Source organism: Balaenoptera borealis (assembly GCF_965194805.1).
Source record: "Balaenoptera borealis genome assembly, chromosome: X".
In the NCBI taxonomy this organism is placed as follows: domain Eukaryota; kingdom Metazoa; phylum Chordata; class Mammalia; order Artiodactyla; family Balaenopteridae; genus Balaenoptera; species Balaenoptera borealis.
Genome location: NC_138881.1, coordinates 127,783,311 through 127,803,047, shown reverse-complemented (window position 1 = coordinate 127,803,047; position 19,737 = coordinate 127,783,311). Strand labels below are relative to the sequence as shown.

General features: G+C 58.0%; 2 protein-coding genes across 10 annotated transcripts in view; one reads left to right on the top strand and one right to left on the bottom strand.

Annotated features, from left to right (window-relative positions):
• PDZD4 (PDZ domain containing 4) overlaps nt 1-12,909 on the top strand; it is a 30,491-nt gene extending 17,582 nt beyond the window's left edge. For 2 of the 7 annotated variants that reach the window (XM_082377691.1, XM_082377695.1), the window contains exons 2-8: nt 6,518-6,771; nt 7,860-7,950; nt 8,364-8,462; nt 9,077-9,139; nt 9,586-9,687; nt 9,927-10,037; nt 10,218-12,909. In XM_082377691.1, coding sequence (XP_082233817.1) covers nt 6,518-6,771; nt 7,860-7,950; nt 8,364-8,462; nt 9,077-9,139; nt 9,586-9,687; nt 9,927-10,037; nt 10,218-11,789 — 2,292 coding nt within the window. In that variant the 3' untranslated portion in view covers nt 11,790-12,909. Of the gene's footprint in view, nt 1-1,278; nt 7,286-7,859; nt 7,951-8,363; nt 8,463-9,076; nt 9,140-9,585; nt 9,688-9,926; nt 10,038-10,217 lie in introns of those variants that run through there. The other 5 variants (XM_082377692.1, XM_082377690.1, XM_082377689.1 and 2 more) reach the window with 5 other exon arrangements.
• A 2,814-nt stretch (nt 12,910-15,723) lies between these two features.
• Nucleotides 15,724-19,653, bottom strand: SSR4 (signal sequence receptor subunit 4). 3 transcript variants are annotated; one of them, XM_082377706.1, is made up of 6 exons: nt 19,495-19,652; nt 17,527-17,642; nt 16,626-16,700; nt 16,400-16,489; nt 16,076-16,141; nt 15,724-15,879 (listed from the first exon to the last, which is right to left on the bottom strand). In XM_082377706.1, the coding sequence occupies exons 1-6, from the start codon at nt 19,559-19,561 to the stop codon at nt 15,775-15,777; spliced, it is 519 nt and encodes a 172-aa protein (XP_082233832.1). In that variant the 5' UTR covers nt 19,562-19,652; the 3' UTR covers nt 15,724-15,774. The 3 variants fall into 3 exon arrangements, with proteins under 3 accessions (XP_082233832.1, XP_082233834.1, XP_082233833.1); XM_082377708.1 differs by having other exon boundaries at nt 17,527-17,645; nt 19,495-19,649; XM_082377707.1 differs by lacking the exon at nt 16,400-16,489 and having other exon boundaries at nt 17,527-17,645; nt 19,495-19,653.
• Nucleotides 19,654-19,737: the final 84 nt, after the last annotated feature.

The window sequence follows — 19,737 nt, the reverse complement described above, 5'->3', positions numbered from 1 at the left end:
CCAGAAACCTCTGTGCCCCCACGTCCCCAAGTCTCACCCATTCCACATCCTAATGGGTGACGGCAGCAAGAGCTCCCCAGCTGGCCTCCCTCCCCCTGGCTGCCCCTCCACGTGGAGATGTTCTGGAATATTTCCTGAGTTTGGGAAAGTATAAGCATCAAAAATGATGTCGGCACGCGCGTGTACTGCCACCCAGCCTCGATGTGGGCCTTGTTGGCCTCGGTGTTTTTCCCACCCCTGACCCCATTCCTCCCCTTCTCTGTCCGTGGGGATTCAGGTTTGTCATTCTGAGGCACATTTTCTACTACGTGTGCTATTCATAAGCAGGTGTGTCGTCACAAACCACATGTATGACGATACCACAGTCTTTGGAGCCATTCTACCGACGGCAGACCCTCGGCTCTTTCTAGCGCTCAGCTATTAGGGTGACGCTGCTCGCTTCCCAGCGTCCCGAAGGGGCATCAATTCAAGCTTATGGGTGGGTTCAGGCTTCCTTTTCCTGGAATGCCCGTTTCCCTACTGAGGTCTGTATTTTCCCAGTGCTTTGTAGGAATTCTTTATTCTGGGTAATCCTGTATCAGTTCTGTGCACTTGTAAGGATCTTCTCCTAGTCTGTCCTATCTTTTCACTGTAGTTATGGCGTCTTTTGTTGTCCAGAAGTTTTACATTTTAACATAGTCAAATTTATCTTTTCCATTCTTGTTTGCCCATGTTTTGTCTTAAGGGAATTCCCTGGCCATCCAGTGGTTAGGATTTGGCGCTTTCACTGCTGCTTTCACTGCCAGGGCCCAGGTTCGATCCCTGGTCGGGGAATTAAGATCCTGCATGCCGTGAGGCATGGCCAAAAAAAAGAAAGAAAGAATTGCTTCTCTATCTCAGCATCATAAAGACACTGTTCTCTCGCCTCCGAGGTAGTTTTAAAGCTCAGTCTGTTTAAGACTTTGATCTACTTTGAATTGCTTGGTGTGGGTTTAGAGCAGTGGCAGCCGGGTAGGTGGGGAGTGCCCCCCGGCATGTGTAGACAGTGGCCTTAGCTTGAGGGGGACTCTGAAGGGAAGCTGGCTTGGGTTCAGGCATTTTGGGACTGGAGCCGGGCCATTTGAATGGTGGCTTTGCCGGTGCACGCGAGTCTTTCTCTTCTTCATGGCCGTAGGGTGAGTGAGGACGAGAAGGGGCAGAACACTGGATCCTTACCGTGTGCCTGGGCCCGCACCGCCTTGCCCGTTGCCCCGCATTTCCCATCTTGTTGGTAGCCTTCACCCTTTCTGGGAGGGCTCCTGTCTTACCTGTCCTGGTCCCACACACCTTCATTAGCTCTTGGGGCCCATCGTGACTGCTGAGGAGGAGAGAGGAGGCTGAAGGAGCCCCAGGCGCTCTCTGCAGGAGTGGCCCAGGAGCTCCAAGCCTCCACACCCAGAGGTCTGCCTCTGCTCGGCGCCACGTGGGTCAAGGGGAAGGCTGCTGGGCTGTCAGTGGCATCACTCCGGTGGCCTCGATCTGCTCTGTGGTGTGTGTGCCCATCCCCCTCTTGACATCCCAGACCACCCTGCACTCCCCTCCCACTGCCTGGGCCCATTTTCCATAGCAACGCTGCTGCTGGGTAACGTTTCCAGGGAGAAATACATCCCTGTGTTTCCCAGTGTCACCTGAGCGTCCCACTGCACATAGTGAAAATGCGAAACGCCCCCCCCGCCCCCCACCAACCCCGGTCAAAGATCCTTAGCACAGCTCTCGGCCCTTGGCCCTTCTGCTTCTTACAGGAGCCCTTGACTTAAGGGCAGTGGGGAGCCGGTAAATGTTCTGAAACCCAAAGCCCTCGTTTGGAGACTTTGTCGATTTCCGTGGTGTAAATACTCCTACCATGGCCACCAGCCCGATGTCACTGAACGCGGGGATGGGAAGACATGCACAGTCGCACACCGTCCTATGGTGTCTCCTTCCAGACACACTAGACCAGATAAAAGTGTAGTAAAATAATTAGAAAGCCATGAGCTTGGAGGACTCATTGCCTTTGTTTTTATTTTTATTTATTTATTTTTTTAAAGTTCACACAATGAGATTCTTTAGTAAGTATTCCAAGGGACTGAAGAAACATGGTAGTTTAAGATACAAAAGATAGTCACTCTAGGATTAAAAACAAGAAAATATTTATAATGATGGTCACCATCTATATTTGGCATTTTATTTCAAAAACTGACTTCTCTCTTTTTTTTTAACATCTTTATTGGAGGATAATTGCTTTACAATGGTGTGTTAGTTTCTGCTTTATAACAAAGTGAATCAGCTATACATATACATATATCCCCATATCCCCTCCCTCATGCATCTCCCTCCCACCCTCCCTATCCCACCCCTCTAGGTGGTCACAAAGCACCGAGCTGATCTCCCTGTGCTATTTGGCTGCTTCCCACTAGCTATCTATTTTACATTTGGTAGTGTATATATGTCCATGCCACTCTCTCCCTTCGTCCCAGCTTACCCTTCCCCCTCCCCGTGTCCTCAAGTCCATTCTCTACGTCTGCGTCTTTATTCCTGTCCTGCCCCTAGGTTCTTCAGAACCATTTTTTCTTTAGATTACATATATATGTGTTAGCATACGGTATTTGTTTTTCTCTTTCTGACTTACTTCACTCTGTATGACAGACTCTATGTCCATCCACCTCACTACAAATAACTCAATTTCATTTCTTTTTATGGCTGAGTAATATTCCATTGTATATATGTGCCACATCTTCTTTATCCATTCATCTGTCGATGGACACTTAGGTTGCTTCCATGTCCTGGCTATTGTAAATAGAGCTGCAATGAACATTGTGGTACATGACTCTTTTTGAATTATGGTTTTCTCTGGGTATATGCCCAGTAGTGGGATTGCTGCTGGGTTGTATGGTAGTTCTATTTTTAGTTTTTTAAGGAACCTCCATACCGTTCCCCACAGTGGCTGTATCAATTTACATTCCCACCAACAGTGCAAGAGGGTTCCCTTTTCTCCACACCCTCTCCAGCATTTATTGTTTGTAGATTTTTTTGATGATGGCCATTCTGACTGGTGTGAGGTGATATACCTCATTGTAGTTTTTTTTTTTTTTTTTTTTTTTGGCTGCTTTGGGTCTTCGTTGCTGCGCACAGGCTTTCTCTAGTTGCAGCGAGCAGGGGCTACTCTTTGTTGTGGCACGCGGGCTTCTCATTGCGGTGGCTTCCCTTGTTGCGGAGCATGGGCTCTAGGCGCGCGGGCTTCAGTAGTTGTGGCACACGGGCTCAGTAGTTGTGGCTCGCGGGCTCTAGAGCGCAAGCTCAGTAGTTGTGGCGCACGGGCTTAGTTGCTCCACGGCATGTGGGATCTTCCCGGACCAGGGCTTGAACCCGTGTCCCCTGCATTGGCAGGCGGATTCTTAACCACTGTGCCATCAGGGAAGCCCCTCATTGTAGTTTTGATTTGCATTTCTCTAATGATTAATGATGTTGAGCATCCTTTCCTGTGTTTGTTGGCAATCTGTATATCTTCTTTGGAGAAATGTCTGTTTAGGTCTTCTGCCCATTTTTGGATTGGGTTGTTTGCTTTTTTGATATTGAGCTGCATGAGCTGCTTGTAAATTTTGGAGATTAATCCTTTGTCAGTTGCTTCATTTGCAAATATTTTCTCCCATTCTGAGGGTTGTCTTTTCGTCTTGTTTATGGTTTCCTTTGCTGTGCAAAAGCTTTTAAGTTTCATTAGGTCCCATTTGTTTATTTTTGTTTTTATTTCCATTTCTCTAGGAGCTGGGTCAAAAAGGATCTTGCTGTGATGTATGTCATAGAGTGTTCTGCCTATGTTTTCCTCTAAGAGTTTTATAGTGTCTGGCCTTACATTTAGGTCTTTAATCCATTTTGAGTTTATTTTTGTGTATGGTGTTAAGGAGTGTTCTAATTTCATTCTTTTACGTGTAGCTGTCCAGTGTTCCCAGCACCACTTATTGAAGAGGCTGTCTTTTCTCCATTGTATATTCTTGCCTCCTTTATCAAAGGATAAGGTGACCATATGTGCATGGGTTTATCTCTGGGATTTCTATCGTGTTCCATTGATCTATATTTCTGTTTTTGTGCCAGTACCATACTGTCTTGATGACTGTAGCTTTGTAGTATAGTCTGAAGTCCAGTAGCCTGATTCCTCCAGCTCCATTTTTCTTTCTCAAGATTGCTTTGGCTATTCGGGGCCTTTTGTGTTTCCATACAAATGGTGAAATTTTTTGTTCTAGTTCTGTGATAAATGCCATTGGTAGTTTGATAGAGATTGCATGGTATCTGTAGATTGCTTTGGGTAGTATAGTCATTTTCACAATGTTGATTCTTCCAATCCAAGAACATGGTATATCTCTCCATCTGTTTGTATCACCTTTAATTTCTTTCATCAGTGTCTTATAGTTTTCTGCATACAGGTCTTTTGTCTCCTTAGGTAGGTTTATTCCTAGGTATTTTATTCTTTTTGTTGCAGTGGGAAATGGAAGTGTTTCCTTAATTTCTCTTTCAGATTTTTCATCATTAGTGTATAGGAATGCAAGAGATTTCTGTGCATTAATTTTGTATCCTGCTACTTTACCAAATTCATTGATTAGCTCTAGTAGTTTTGTGGTAGCATCTTTAGGATTCTCTATGTATAGTATCATGTCGTCTGAAAACAGTGACAGTTTTACTTCTTCTTTTCCAACTTGGATTCCTTTTATTTCTTTTTCTTCTCTGATTGCTGTGGCTAAAACTTCCAAAACTATGTTGAATAGTAGTGGTGAGAGTGGACAACTTTGTCTTGTTCTTGATCTTAGAGGAAATGGTTTCAGTAAAACTGACTTCTCTTTTATCCAAAGTTCTGAAAGCAGCCAGATTCATTGGAGGTAGTTTTTCCTGTAGTCACATCTGCCCGACTTTATTGAATTTCCTTTTCTTAGTGAATCGTGAGGGTTGAGTTAAATGCTAAATATTGCTGTTTATATAAGGAACATGCATGTTTGCTTTTGCCTTTGTTTTTAATAAAATTCATTTAGTTGTAAGTTTGTTCCATTGAAAGGTCGATACTGGCTGTGTTTAATGCTGCCTCAAGCATTTCTTGACAGTTTTGGCTCTGCTAAGGGCTTCAAGGCCAGTCCTCACATTCCCTTGGTGCCCAGCCTTTGCCAGTCCGCCCTTCACATGCCTCCCCAAATACACATCAGCAGCCAGCCCTTTTCTCCCATGCACTCAGCCCCGCGGCCTCCATTCCCTCTTCCCTTTATAACTGCAGCCTCTCCGGCTGTCCTGATCCTCTTGGGCTGTGCTGACCATATTCTTACAACTAATACCTTCTTGGTTGACAAGCTGTTTCCTTGATACCCTTTGATCCAATAATTCCACTTTTGGAAAATTTCTCTAACACAACAACCATAGATTACACAAAGATATACATAGAAAATAGGTACAGAACATACAAAAAATGTGTCTCTGCAACCTTCTTTATAATAAAATTGAAAACCACTAGTGATGGACAGTAGGGACCAAGCCAACACACAACGGATGGTCCATGCGCAGGCTGGCGTGCTCCAGGCCTTGGGGCGCCTGCAGTCACAAATCGAAAAAAGAGCAAGAATGAAATATGCCAACACATTCACAGCTTTTACGTCCCTGAGATGGTGGGTGATTTTTGTTTTCTTCCTTATGGTTTTCTGTATTTTTCAAATGTTCTACAACGAAACTGTCTTTTTTTATAATTAGACAAACCTGATTAAAAAAATCTTTTCTGACCATGTGAAGATTACAGAGAGGGGAACATAAAAACTGAAACTACTATCTACAAGGACATAACCAAGTAGCAGCAAGGTGATTATTTGGGTTCCATGAATCAGAGGAGCCACTGGCTGGCCAGGGGTCCCTAGGACTCCTTGTGCTTTCCTTTGACAGCCCGTCTTCCTGGAACGACATCCAGGGCTGGCCTGTTCCTTGCAGCCCGGAAGACATGATTTTGCAATTGCATTGGGCATCTCTGTGAAGAACCCCTTCTCCGGAGACTCCCGGGGAGGGGGTGGCACTGTGAGAATTGAAGACTGGGACAACAGTGGTCTTGTAAGGGCCACTTCCTCAGCACCTCTCTTAGGCTCGGTGTGTGTTGGCCTTTTCTCTGTGGTGAGTCGTTGCTGCCTTGAGGACAGAGACCCTGTCCTCTGAGCCTTCTTGCTCTTCCGGACTCTCCCACCTGAACCCATTTGTTGACTGACTCCTGTCGGCAGAAGGGAGTCAAGGTCTCCCTCCCACCTTGATATGTTGGATGATCCCAGCAGATGCTCAGTCATTGCCAAGGGGGCTCCCCGTGATCTTCTCACACCAGCTCTGGCCTCAGTGCTGCTTGAAGGAGGAGGACGGCCGAAGGGGATCTAGGGCGAGGCTCCCCGGCCCTCAGGGCGTGGCACCATGCGGGGGCAGGGCTGAGAAGTGGGGTTCACCTGGAATGAGGGTGCCCAGGGGTAAGCAGGGCCTCAGCGGGTCCTCACGGGGACATGTCATGTCTCTGCCGCAGGTGAACGGGAAGGAGCTCTCCAAGCTGTCTCAGGAGCAGACCCTGGAGGCCCTGCGTGCCTCCAAGGAGCCCCTGGTGATCCAGGTGCTGAGACGCAGTCCCCGCCTCCGGGGGGATGGCTCCTCCCACGACCTGCAGCTGGTGGACAGTGGCACTCAGACCGACATCACCTTCGAGCATATCATGGCGCTGGGCAAGCTGCGCCCACCCACCCCGCCCATGGTCATCCTGGAGCCGTACGTCCCGTCTGAGCTGTGAGTCGCCCTCAGGAGGGCCCCGGGCCCTGCCTCCAGAGAGGGCAAACCACCTGGGGCGGCTGCCCCATGCCACCCAGAGGCCACACTGTCGCAGCTCTGGGCGTGGCAGGGAGACCCCGACTGGCTGCCCCCGGGCAGGAAGCAGGCTCCTTGGCCTCCAGGGCTCAGGAATCTCCGGGCCTCTAGCCTCTGGCTGGACACCAGCTGGTGAATGGGCCTGGGGGTCCTGACACGCAGGCTCCCCACTGCATCTACCCCCAGGGCCGAGGGAGGACCGTCCCGGGACCTTTGCTGCCGGAAGGCTGAGGTCCTCGGCTCCTCCTCCTCCATCCTTCCTCCTCCTCTGCCGCCCCATCGTCTTCTGCCTCACAGGCATCAGCCCTTGAACCTTCTCGCATCCTTGTCTGTCCCATTCCTCTCCCTGCTCTGAACTCTCTCCATCTCTTCGGCGTCTTTCTTTGGCCCGCTCGGAAGAAGGGCCTCTCATCCGGGCCTCGTGGCTCACGACTGTGTGAGCGCTGACTCATTTCGCTAGACTCACCCCGGGCGGCAGGGAGGTCGTCCCGGGATCCCCTCCTCCACAGAGGTAGGCCTGGGGCTGGCAGTAGCCAAGCTTAGCCCCGGGGCAAGGAGGGCCGCCCCCGGAGAGAGACTGGGCCCTCTTCCGCTCCCCAGCAATCCTCCAGGGCCTGGATAACTCCTGGGGGCGCTGCATGAGTGGGGCCAGTGCCAGGTGGGAGGGGCATCCGCAGTTTGGAGAAGTCGGTCCCTGCTGGCTGGCATGGTTAGAGGAGTCTGAGCTAGCGGACAGGATGTGGTGGGATGGGATGGGACAGGGCGGGGCGGGGAGAGCTAGGCATGCCTGGGTCCTCGGTGCAGATGCCCTCACACTCCTGTTCAAGAAGCGTTCCCGCTCTTTGCATAGATGCATGTAGCTCAGAAGGAGGGCGTGCAGAAGAGGTAGCCGGGCCGCCGCCTCCCGAGGTTGCACCCAGAGCAGGGCTCCATGCTGAGCTCACTGGGAGCCGGGGCTAGGGAGGGAGGGGAGCAGATGGCTGGCCTGACGCCCCGCTTCTCCTGGGCAGCCCCCCCATCAGCCACGAGTATTATGACCCGGCGGAGTTCATGGAGGGCGGCCCACAGGAGGCAGACCGTATGGATGAGCTGGAGTATGAGGTGAGCTGGTGGCCAGCCTTGGGCGCCAGCCCCGGGACGTCTGTCTGTAGCCCAGCTCAGGCCTGGCTCCTGAACCCCCAGGCGGCTGGGCCTCGCGGCCCTTTCCCACGCGTGGCTCAAGGGCTCAAGGGCCAAATTGGGCTGAGTTGGGGAGGGCACGGGTGAGGTCCCTCTGTCAGTGTGTGTTGGTGAGTCTGTGTCCCACGCATGTCTGTATGCTGTGCGTCCTGTGTGTCTTGTGTGTGTCTTGGGCATTTCCTGGTAGGGGACACCACAGGACACACGTGCCATTTGGGATGGTAAGAGAGACCTTTGGAAACTCAGCTCAGGCGACACGGTCCGGGGGGTGAGGCTGGGCCGAGGCTGCCGTCCCTGCAGCTTCTCCCTCTGTTTGTCCATCCCCCTTGTGGCAGGAGGTGGAGCTGTATAAAACCAGCCACCGGGACAAGCTGGGCCTGATGGTCTGTTACCGCACGGATGACGAGGAGGACCTGGGCATCTATGTTGGAGAGGTATGAAGGCGGGACGGGGGGTTGGGATCTTCTAGAAGGCAGTGGAGCTCCGTACGCCTTCCTGTGTGCTGGGACGTGACAGCTGGACTTGGGTGCCCATCTGTACAGCACCTATGAGGGGGCCGGGGCACCACGGTGGCAGGCGCTGAGGCAGGCAGGGTGTGGCACACGAAGACTCCCATGCCATCCTATCCCCACAGCCTTGCCACGCTGCCCAGGGCTCTGAGGCGGCCCATAAGGAGCCAGCTTAGCGTCACAGGGAGGCTGCCAGCCGGCGAGGCCAGGGCAGCCAGTGGCTTCGGTGTGTGCCCAGCCAGGCAGTCGTCCCCAGGAGACCTGTGCCCGTAGTGGAACAGTGGGGCCTTGCGGGGTAAGGCAGGATGTGGTCCGGCCAGGCTTTGTTCTCCCGCCACGTCCTTCAGGAGCCCTCCTGGTAATCACAGGGGTTCTTCTCCGCCACCCGTCTGGCAGGTGCTGGGTACTTTCCCATACTTTGCCATGCTCAAAAAATCAGCCCTCCGTTCACACTGGGGCCTCTGAGGCAAGGCTGCCCCCTCCTACCAGACGGGCACCCTAGGGAGGGGCCGAGTCCCCACGATGCGCGTGCCTTGCAGGTGAATCCCAACAGCATCGCAGCCAAAGACGGCCGCATCCGCGAGGGAGACCGCATCATCCAGGTGAGCAGGGCAGGCAGGCCCCGCCGGCTCTCCTTGGCCCATTCTAGCTGCTCAGAGCCCAGCCTGGTGCCGGGCAGCCCGCCGTGCCTGAAACCAGGGCTAGGACTCATCTCCCTCCTGCACACCCGCGCGCCTGGCTCCCGTATGCCCGTGGGTTCTGCTGGCGTCTCTGCTCGGGCCCCTTAGCAGCCTGTCCCTCCGTGCCCCAGACGTGAGCATGCGTCCTGCTCCACGCCGCTCTCTGAGCACGTGCGCTCTTGTGTGGGCCAGGCTGTCTTCGCCCCCGGCACCTTCCACTTGTCTCCATCCTGCCAGCGCTCGAGAGCCTGTCCTGGCCCAGGGTGCTCGCTTCGGAGCTCCCTGCGAGGGGACCCCTGTAGCTCAACTGGAGCCTGCCCCAGAGCCAGCCCTGGTGTCCTCGTTGATTGTCCCTTGGCCTGCCACAGATAAATGGTGTGGACGTCCAGAACCGGGAAGAGGCAGTGGCCATCCTGAGCCAGGAGGAGAATACCAACATCTCCCTGCTGGTGGCCCGGCCTGAGAGCCAGGTGTGTGTGCCCGGTAGGGCGTCCTGGGTCCCCTGACATGGGGCTTTCTGTCTTGAAAGCTGCCGACTAGGGCACAAACATGCCAACAACCTGGCACTGGTGGAGGGCGGGGGGGCATCCGGGGCCCATTTCCCTTTGTGGCCTCTGATGGCTGAGTGGGCTGGGACCTCGACGCAAGCGGGGTCATTGTCTGCGGAGGCCCTTAAGGCAGTGGGGACAGCACGGGCCTGTCTCTGCAGCTGGCGAAGCGGTGGAAGGACAGTGACCGGGACGACTTCCTGGACGATTGTGGCTCTGAGAACGAGGGGGACCTGCGGGCGCGGAAGCTGAAATCCCCCCCTGCCCAGCAGGTGAGGAAGGAGGAAGGGCGGTGGTGGGGAGGGCGGGGAGGGTGGGCAGGAGGGCAGAAGGAGGAGGGGCTTGGGGGGCTGCGGGAGATGGACCAGACCCGAAAGCCCTTCCGATCTCCATCCTCCCCCCGACGGCGCCCCCACTGGTGGGTCCCAGACTGAGCGGGGCTCATCTTCCAGCTCCAGCTTGGAAACGAAGAGGAGAAAGGGGCCCCTGATGCGGGCCCAGGCTTGAGCAACAGCCAGGAGCTGGACAGTGGGGTGGGCCGGACGGATGAGAGCACGCGCAACGAGGAGAGCTCCGAGCACGACCTGCTGGGGGACGAGCCCCTGAGTACCGCCAACACGCCCGGGCCCCTGCGCAAGTTTGGCCTGCAAGGGGACGCCCTGCAGAGCCGCGACTTCCACTTTAGCATGGACTCCCTGCTGGCCGAGGGCGCGGGGCTGGGTGGCGGCGACGTGCCGGGCCTCACGGATGAGGAGTACGAGCGCTACCGCGAGCTGCTGGAGATCAAGTGCCACCTGGAGAATGGCAACCCCCTGGGCCTCCTCTTTCCCCGGGCTGCCGGCGGCAACGGCGCCCTGGATGTCAACCGCAACGAGAGCGTGGGCCACGAGATGGCTGTGCTGGAGGAGGAGCTGCGGCACCTGGAGTTCAAGTGCCGCAACATCCTGCGGGCGCAGAAGATGCAACAGCTGCGTGAGCGCTGCATGAAGGCCTGGCTGCTGGAGGAGGAGAGCCTCTACGACCTGGGGGCCGGCGAGCCCAAGAAGCACGAGCTGTCTGACATCTCCGAGCTGCCTGAGAAGTCGGACAAGGACAGCACCAGCGCCTACAACACGGGTGAGAGCTGCCGCAGCACCCCGCTGCTGGCGGAGCCCCTGCCCGAGAGCCCCCTGAGGCGGGCGACCGCCGGGGGCAACTCCAACCTGAACCGGACCCCCTCCGGACACCCTGTCGCCGCCCACCCCAAGGCTGCCCCTCCGCAGGGGAGTCCCGCCAAGTTCCGATCCCTCTCCCGGGATCCCGAGGTGGGCCGGAGACAGCGCTCGGAGGAGCGGGTCCGCCGCGGCCCCAAGACGGGGGTGACCCTGGAGCGCATGGGCCCCGAAGGCAGCCCTTACCTGTCGCGGCGCCACCGCGGCCAGGGCCAGGAGGGCGAGCGCTACCACAGCTGCGTGCAGCTGGCCCCGCCGCGCGGTCTGGAAGAGCTGGGCCACGGCGCCTTGAGTTTGGCCAGTGGCCCTCGGGTGGGTGGGGCGGCGGCGGCGGCGGCGGCGGCAGCGGCGGCCACCGAAGCGCCCCGCATGGAGTGGAAGGTCAAGGTGCGCAGCGACGGGACCCGCTACGTGGCCAAGCGGCCGGTGCGGGACCGCCTCCTGAAAGCCCGGGCCCTGAAGATCCGGGAGGAGCGCAGCGGCATGACCACCGATGACGACGCGGTGAGCGAGATGAAGATGGGCCGCTACTGGAGCAAGGAGGAGCGGAAGCAGCACCTGCTCCGGGCCCGGGAGCAGCGGAGGCGGCGCGAGTTCATGCTGCAGAGCCGCCTCGAGTGCCTGAGGGAGCAGAGCGGCGACAGCAGGGCTGAGCTCAACATCATCGCGCTGAGCCACCGCAAAACCATGAAGAAGCGGAGCAAGAAGATCCTGGACAACTGGATCACCATCCAGGAGATGCTGGCCCACGGCACGCGCTCGGCCGACGGGAAGCGCGTCTACAACCCTCTGCTCTCCGTCACCACCGTCTGAGCCCGGCTGTGCTCCAGGGCACGGGTCCTCCGCCCTGGCCCAGGGCCACTGAGCCTGCCGGGACCCCGTCTTCTGCTCTCCCGTAGAATCTTGCGTGTGCGCGTGGGACTGTGTTACCGGACAGAAGCCCCTGAAGGAGGAGGGATGCTTCTCTCCATCGGTGACTTCCTTCTCCCCAAGTACAGCGACCACATCAACAGCTGGCCTGGGGGCAGACCCTTATCGGTCCCCCCTTCAGCCGTAGGCGTGTGTGTGTGTGAGACACCAGCCCAGACACATGTACGCACGCAGACACACGCACTTCCCTGCAGAGCGCTCTCAGCGTGGGCACTTGGGGACAGGGAAGTCAGCTGAAAAGAAGACTGTCCTAAGCACAAGAGAATGTCCGTTACTTGTAGACAAAGGCAACCCTGATTTTTGTGGTTCTTTTCCTTTTCTGTGCTTGCCAATTGTTGTTTTCTTGGTTTGTTTGTTTTGTGGACCTGCTCTGAGGGCTGGCAGCTCCTTCAGGCAGCCTGACAGAGGTGGAATCCCCGAGTGATACCTGGGAAGGAGGGGGGTGGGGGGAAGCAAGGGAGGGGGATGGGGGGAGGGGAGGTGGGGGAATGAAGGCAAGAATGGGAAGCAGCTTTGCTGGTGGTCTCCGCTCTGAGGTGTGGGGACCGGGAGCTTCCGATGTGGCTTGCCAGGCTCACCTTGGAGGTCACCTCCTTCCCCGGCGACTGCGGGGACTGAAGGGTCAGTGCCCGTCCAAGAAGAAGGAAGCGAGCCCAGGGCTGTGCCAGACGCCTTCTGGAGCTCGGCTTCTCTCCTGAGTGGTGTGAGGGGTCCAGAAGCCAAGTCCCATGAGTAGCAGCAGACCTTGGTGACACGACCCACGCAGAGCTAGGGAGTGGCCTGGAGCTGAGTGACAGGCGGGCCCTGCCAGGTGGGCTGACTGGGGAGAAGATGCCCTGCGCCCCACTTTGCCAGTGTGGGCCGGGCAGCCCTCAGGGACCTGTGCATTAGTGAGAGCTGGCCTCGGGGCACTTCCGGCTCAGAGAGCCTCAGATGGAAGGCTGACAGGCTGCCCACCCCCGCCCCCTGCCGGCATCGTGAGAATAAAGCAAGCTGCCTTCGAGGGTGACTCCTGGCCTCCTCGTGTTCATTCTCCAGCACCGGGGGCTGGCGTGGGGCCGGGCGGGTCAGGGGAAAGCTGAGCAACAGCAAGGTGTTCTCAAGTCAGCCTCCAGCACTCTGGGAGGAGGGACAGAGCCACCAGAGTCATTTCAGAGGTCTGCCACGGCCACAAGGGTGGTGCCCAGGTGCAGGAAGGATGGCAGAGACCTGTCTCAGGACTGGCGGCTGAGCCTGGAGCTGGCACGTGCGTGAGGCCAACACCCCTGCTCTGGTCAGAGTCCTAGAGTAGTGGTTCCACCCTCTCCCGGCCCTGCAGCTCAGGGAGCGCCCTAGCGGGGGCAAGGGCCAACAGGCTTCTAGAAGGCACAAGCTTCCTTCCCTGTTTGGGGACCCCACAGTGCCCAGCCCTCAGAAGATGCAGAGAAGTGTCTTTTGACCAGATGAGTACCAGGTGGCTGCGGGAACTCCGAGGTTCCATTCAGCACAGCAAACCACTGGGCATCTGCTCAGTGCCAGGAACACTGCTAAGTCCTGGCTGGGGCCAAGGCCCCAAAGACAGCAACTCCAGGGGTATCGTCTGCACGGTGAGCCCTTGAGTAGGCGCTCAGTCTCCTGAAAAGACACAGGACGCTGCCAGCACATTAAGTGGGTGAGGATACATTTAAAAATTCTCTTGAAAGAGCAACGTAGACCTCTTGTTAATTTTGCTAATTTGATGAGATTGGCGCGAGCAAGAAACCTGAGCCTGTGTTCCCAGAAGCGGAGTGCCATGCTGTCTGAACAGCTGGGAGGGAAGACCCAGCATGTCTCACAGAACAGCAGTGGCTTCAAGGGAGGAAAGGGCTTGTTGATGAAAAGGGGCAAACACGAGACACCACCTTCCTCTTACCCCTCAGAGGCCTCTGGAGCTGGGGGCTAGGAACATCAACTCGTGACCAGCCCCGTTCCTGGGGAGGGGGCACGCCATACAGGCCCCTGTGAAGGATGGGGTTCCGAGGACCCAGCCCATCGCAGGAAACTGGCTGGAGTTGGGAGACTAAGGCCACCTGTTCCCTGAGCATCCCTCTCTGGCTGCTGGGGGCTCACTTTGATGGCTCTAGAGGTACCTCACTTTTGCTCCGGGGTGGGGTGCCAGAGGCCCAGGGTTCCCAGGGTGGGGGCCAGGACAGGCCCGGAACCTGGGGTCCCCTGGCCACGTGAAAGCTGGTGCTGGGGCTTGGCTCTCACTGGCTCTGGGAAATGTGACACCAGGAGATCTGGAAGCCCTTGGCAACCGGCGCACTGGACCAGTGACAGCACTGGGCCAGTGACTTAACTGGGTGGAGTGGTGGAGCTGGGATCAAAAAGAGCCGCTGCGCGGCCAACAGCTGCCACTTTGCCCCTACAAGGAGGAGGAGCAGAGCTCAGCCAGCAGGCGCCCCCTGAGCGCCGCCGGCCCTGTCTGGAACGCGGAAGGCGCCTCAGCCAGCAGCTCTCACCTGGCCTGGCCCTCAGGGGCCCCGTGGTTCCTGTCGTGCCCGTTTGGGGAGCGAGGACGGGGCTCTTCCGTGGAGCCTCCCTATTCTTGCCAGTCACCCCATGCTGACCCGCTTCACGTGGACCGAGGCTGTGGGGCAGGGAACAGCTGGCGTCCCCCAGCCCGGAGGAGGTCCCTCCACACTCCCGTGGAGGACAAAGCCCAGAGGAGACCCCCGCCCACTCACGTAGGCTTTGGGCCTCATTTTTGGGTGCAGCCTCGCTGGAGGCTTGTTATTCACACAGCTGTGTGTCTTTGGTAACAGCTGATGGACGCTGATCCCAATGACCCCTCACCGACATCCTGGAGGAAGCCAGGTCACAGCTGAGCGAAGCCGTGCAGCTGGGAAAGGGCTCCCCCGGGACGTGCATGCAGCCCCTTTGAACCCTGGGCCCCCACCTCTCCAGCCGTGGGCGGTAGCAGGGAAAGTGGGCTGGCGGGAGGGCTGCGGGTCGACGTGGAGCACGGAGCCTGCACAGGGATGCCCGCCCGCTGTCTCGAGACCATCAGGCGCTCAGAGAGAGGGCTCGCTAGGAGGGGAGGTACACAGCCGAACGGGAAAGGGCCAACGATGGCTCCTCGGAGGCTTGGGGCTCCGGGTCCCCTCTGTGCCTCTCTCCGTGCCCCACCTGACACCACGAGGTGAGAGCATCCTGGGAGGCGCCACGCTGGAGCGGAGAGCTTGGAAGGGCCACCACCCCCCACCCCCCGCCCCCCGCCAGCTACCTGGAGTACTAGCTGCGACCGCATAAGCTCCACAGGGACGCTCGCAGCGTCCCCCAGGAAAAGCACAGGAAGTACTTCAGTGTGTGGCTCCTGCCCAGGGTTCCAAACACGGGAGCCCTTCCGAAGGCCAGGAGGGGCTGTGGCTACGTGCGCCGCTGACTGCTGGGTTTCTGGGAAGCTCCCCACGCCACTTGCCCTGGGCAGTTGCCCTCAAAACGGCAGGTGGTCAGAGGGCCCTTCCCTAAGCGGGCCCAGGCAGGCTGGGCGAGGGCAGGAGAACAAGGCCACTCTTTGCCAGCAGACTGGGCGGCGGAGGGGAGAGACAGCCCCGTGCCCCGCCTGGAACCACGCAGGCAACGCTGGGAGACGGTGGGCACTGGCTATTAGGTCCCGAAGGCTTCACAGGGGGCTGAGAAGGGAGCGCTAACAACGGCCAAGAGTAAAGCAACGTACACAAGGAGGAAGGGGACCTCCAGACCTGCCCCCACTCAGTGCCTGTGCCGTCTAGGCAGGCGGAGGGATGCCGGTCACCCAGCTCTGCCCGTGTGTGCAACACAGCCCTGGTGCTTGGGATAGCTGGTAACTGTTTATTGAAAGAAGCAAAGGGGGTGGGGGGCATCACCCTCAGGCCTGGATGTGGCTCTTGGCGCTGAAGGCCAGGTAGTAGATCACTAGGCCAATGGCGGCGGCCAGTACCTCGGTGGAGACCCAGGGCCCGTTCCAGGTGCCCTGCAAGAAAGGAGACCAAAGTCATTCTCGGGGCAGGGACGGGTGAGAAGGCCAGCCACGCCAGCCACCCTCCTTCTGGGGCGCGAAGAAGACACACCAGTCAACTTGGCTCAGCCCCCAGCTCTCCCTAAAGGGCGAGGCTTGCCACCTGCTTCCTCCTTCCCCTGTGTCGGGCTAGCCCCTGCCGGCCACTCACCCGATGGTCCACGCTGACTGTGAACAGAGGTGGGATGATGGAAATGTCCTCGTTATTCCTCTGCGCCTGTGAGGGAGGTGCTGGGGTCAGGGGGCGATGCTGGGTGGGGTGGGAGAGGCAGGAACACCGGCCAGGGCCGTGGAAGGAGAGAAGCGGGTGAAGGAGTGACACGGAAGGCACAGGGCCAGGTTGGGTGGGTGAGCAGGAAGTCGCCCGCCGGCCATCCTGCTCCAAGTCAGAGAGGGGACCGCAGGGTGGAGACAGCTGGGGCAGTGGGCTATGCCCTCCCTACTGCAGGCCTGGGTGGCCTTCGGGGACACTCACCTTCCTCAGGAGGCTGTAGGACTCCTCGTCAAAGAATCTGACCTCGTAGGTGCCTGCGTGGGCGCTCTTGTGGTCTAGGCTCCAGGACACCTGGGTGGGGTGTGTTCGGCAGGGGGTGGGCAGTGCACATGGCGCCACGGCCAGCGCATCGAGTTCAAGGACCCCAGCCCTGCTGGCCTGGCCTTCAAGCCACGCCCGCGCAAGTGACCACCACGGCATCCCTTACCTGGTATCGGCCCACGTCCTGGCCCCGGGTAACAGGAAACTGTTTTCCACTGACATCAGCATAAAGAGCCATGTTCTGGGGGGGGGGGGGACAAAAGGAGAGTCACCTTCTCCCCTCTGGCTGCCGGTGAGGCCCCGCTCTGCCGCCCGCAGTAGCACCCTCGGCCTGTGGGTAAGGAGGCCGCCGGGCACAGCCGGGGACTGCGGTGTGTCTGGCGGGGGTACCGCGCGGGAACCACGGAGGCCAGCCTGCCACGACTCTGCCACCGTCTCTCCACGTCTGTCTCCCTCCTTGGAGGCCACATCTCCCCTGTGGCCCGGCCTCCCTAACCCACAGCAAGCCTGTTAACTGAACAGGGGCGGGATGAGTGAAGGGCTCGTTTCTCCTCTGAGCCTGGAAGCGGGTATCGCGGTCGTGGACACCCAATGAGCTGCCTAAGGAAGACTGTACCTAAGAAGGCCCAACTTCCTTCCTTCTCTGGGCCTTTAGGTTGCAGGGGCTGAGGCCAGGGCTGCTTGGTCTTGAAATGACGAAACACACATGTGGACACACGCTTCGGCAAAGAGCAACCAGTAAAGGGACGCAGGAGCCTGGGGGCTGAGCCTGGCTGTCTCCCTTCACGCGTACACTCTTTCCACACGCAGCAAGGTGTCTGTCTGTATCACCGCACATAGATGCAGCAGAGCAGGCAGGTGAGGGGGAATGTTCTTTAAATATCCGCTAGCATCTGGCCTGGCTGTGCCCTGATCTCTTCTACACCTGGGAATCAAAACCCTGATTCTCCCTGTCCACACGGACCCCCAGGTCTGACCCCATCCACTGCCAGTGAGGGCCCAAGGTCTCAGGCTCACTGCTCACCTCTCGCCCCCACGCCCTCCTGGCTGAACCCCCGCTGCCTCACCTGGACCCTGTTCTTGCAAGTCAGGGAGATCTCCACGATGAAGACAGTCTCAGTAGAAATGACAGCATCCGAGGTGGTATAGTAAGAAGGGGTGATCTGGGGCTCCACACAGGCCTCTGCTGTGGAGAGGCAGAGATGAACGGCTAAGGCCTGGCTTGTGCTTGCTGGTTAGGGGCAGAAGGGACCACCCTAACCCCACTTCCCAGAGCTCATCAGCTGAGAACACAAAGGGCCCTTTGGACCCTGCCAGGTGGGGTCTGGGAGACAGATCCAAATGATCAGTCAGAAGTACAGTGGCAAAGAGGGGTGGGATGGCCTTGAAGGAAGGCAGGGGAAGGGAGATGGGAAGGCTCTGTACAGGTGGAACCCCAACGTACAGGCAGAAGAACAGGTGAGTGTGTGTGGGTGGGGTCGGGGGCGTGCTGCATGAATTCACTGCACAACTCGAGTCTGTGCCTGGACCTGCAGACAAGGAAGCCACGCAATGGTTGAGGGATGCAGCCTGCCCTGCAGCACCCCAGAAGCCCATGGGGGGCCAGGCTGACCTCAATTCAGAGCCATGCATGGCTCTGAACAGTTTACTGAAGGCATCCTCTGCAGACACAAAGCATGGAGCTGCTGGCAACCTACGGGGGCTTTTGATATGAAGGAAAGGGTCTCTGCCCCAGACAGTTGAGAGAAGGCCACGACTGGCCCCAGCGTTTCCGGAGGGAAAGAAATGGCAGAGGGTCTGGGTCCATAAGCATAACTTGTCCCCTTGAACAGGGCTGCACTGAGAAAAAGGATGCTGCCGCAGTCATCTCCACACTGCTAGAGGATAAAGGGAAGGAAAGGTGCCACCTAAATCACAAGGCGCCAACTGCTCTCCAAATGTGGTGTCCGGCAGGGCCATGACTTAGGCTGAGGCAGTCAGAGGAGGCTGTGGGACTGGAATGGCGGGAGGAAGATGCCTGGGAACATGGGTGGGAGGTGGTTCTCAGGAGCCACATCCCCCAGATCCTTCCACGCTCTGCTAGACTTGACCTTTTGCCTATGGACACGGGGGAGCACAGAGGGGTTTGATAGTTAGGTCTGTCCTTTCCAGGCATCACTGGCTATAGCGTGGGGGAGTTCCTGAGCAGCAGGTGAGCAGGGTGCAGGCGGGGAGGCCAGTTAGGCTGGTGAAACACTGCAGGCATCAAGGGCGCTGGCCTGAAGTAGGGCAGGTGAAGTGAATGCACTGAAAGTGGCCCTGACGCAGTCCAGACCCCCAGGCCCGGGGTGGGCTCCTGCAAGGACCTCCTCCTAAACAAACTTCTGGACTCCAGTCTGAGCTCAATCCTGCCACTAAGTGTTAACAACCTCTCAAGAGTGTGAAGCCATCTGACTCCGCTGAAAAACCCTATAAGGATATGGCAAGGCCTCAAGGGGAACAAATCAACCGCCTGATCTAGGCACTCTAGGCCCACTCATCTTTCCCTCTTCAGTGCCTTTCTAACTCGCCCGCACTCCGGGTCCCTCTGCCTGGACCGTCCCTGCTCCCTCTCTTCCTGGGGAGGCCTGGCCCCACCGCACCGGGTCAGGGGCTCCTCTCCACCGGCCCAGTTTCTCGCTCCGATCGCCCTGCGCTGCAGAGCTTTGCTCCTGTCCGACCCCCCCTCCGGGACCGGGAGCTCCTGGAGTGGCAGCAGGGACATGTGTCATTTTTCCTGCTGGAGCTGGGGCCAGGCGCACGGGAGAGGCTTTGGGACTCTTCCTCGCGGGAGCAGACGGGGGACAGACTAGGCTGTTTCTCCCAGCAGCCCGGCTGCTTGGTAAACGTGTGTGGTGCAGGAGCGCGTGGTGGCCTCGGCTGCCGCGACCAGAGACCACCTGCCTCTCTGAGGAAGAAAGCCCAGACCCCCGCTTCGCCCGCACCCCTCCTCCCCCCACGCACCACCAGTCGTGGATGAGAGGCTCGCCAGAAACGAGCTCCGGCCAGGCCGCTACCTGAGCAGCAGGAGAGGCCGGACAGCAGGAGTAGCGCCAGGGCGCCGAGAGATGCCAGCGCCGCCATCGCCTCTTCTCTGCCGAGGGAAAAAGAGAGCGACTCCCCTGAACACGAGGAGCAGACGAGGAAGCGCGACGCGTAAGCGGCCGCAGCAGCCAATCAAGGGCCGGCGGGCCGGGCGGGCCTGTGACGTCGCCGGCGGCACTGACGTGTCCCCTCCCCGGACCAGGGGCCCAGCTGGC

Coding starts and splice junctions, on each gene's coding strand:
- SSR4 (XM_082377708.1), bottom strand. CDS start 19,561: ATGGCGGCGCTGGCATCTCTCGGCGCCCTGGCGCTACTCCTGCTGTCC. Junction 17,646..19,494: donor CGGCCTCTCCTGCTGCTCAG/GTAGCGGCCTGG, acceptor GCCTCTCCACAG/CAGAGGCCTGTGTGGAGCCC. Junction 16,701..17,526: donor CTTGCAAGAACAGGGTCCAG/GTGAGGCAGCGG, acceptor CCCCCCCCCCAG/AACATGGCTCTTTATGCTGA.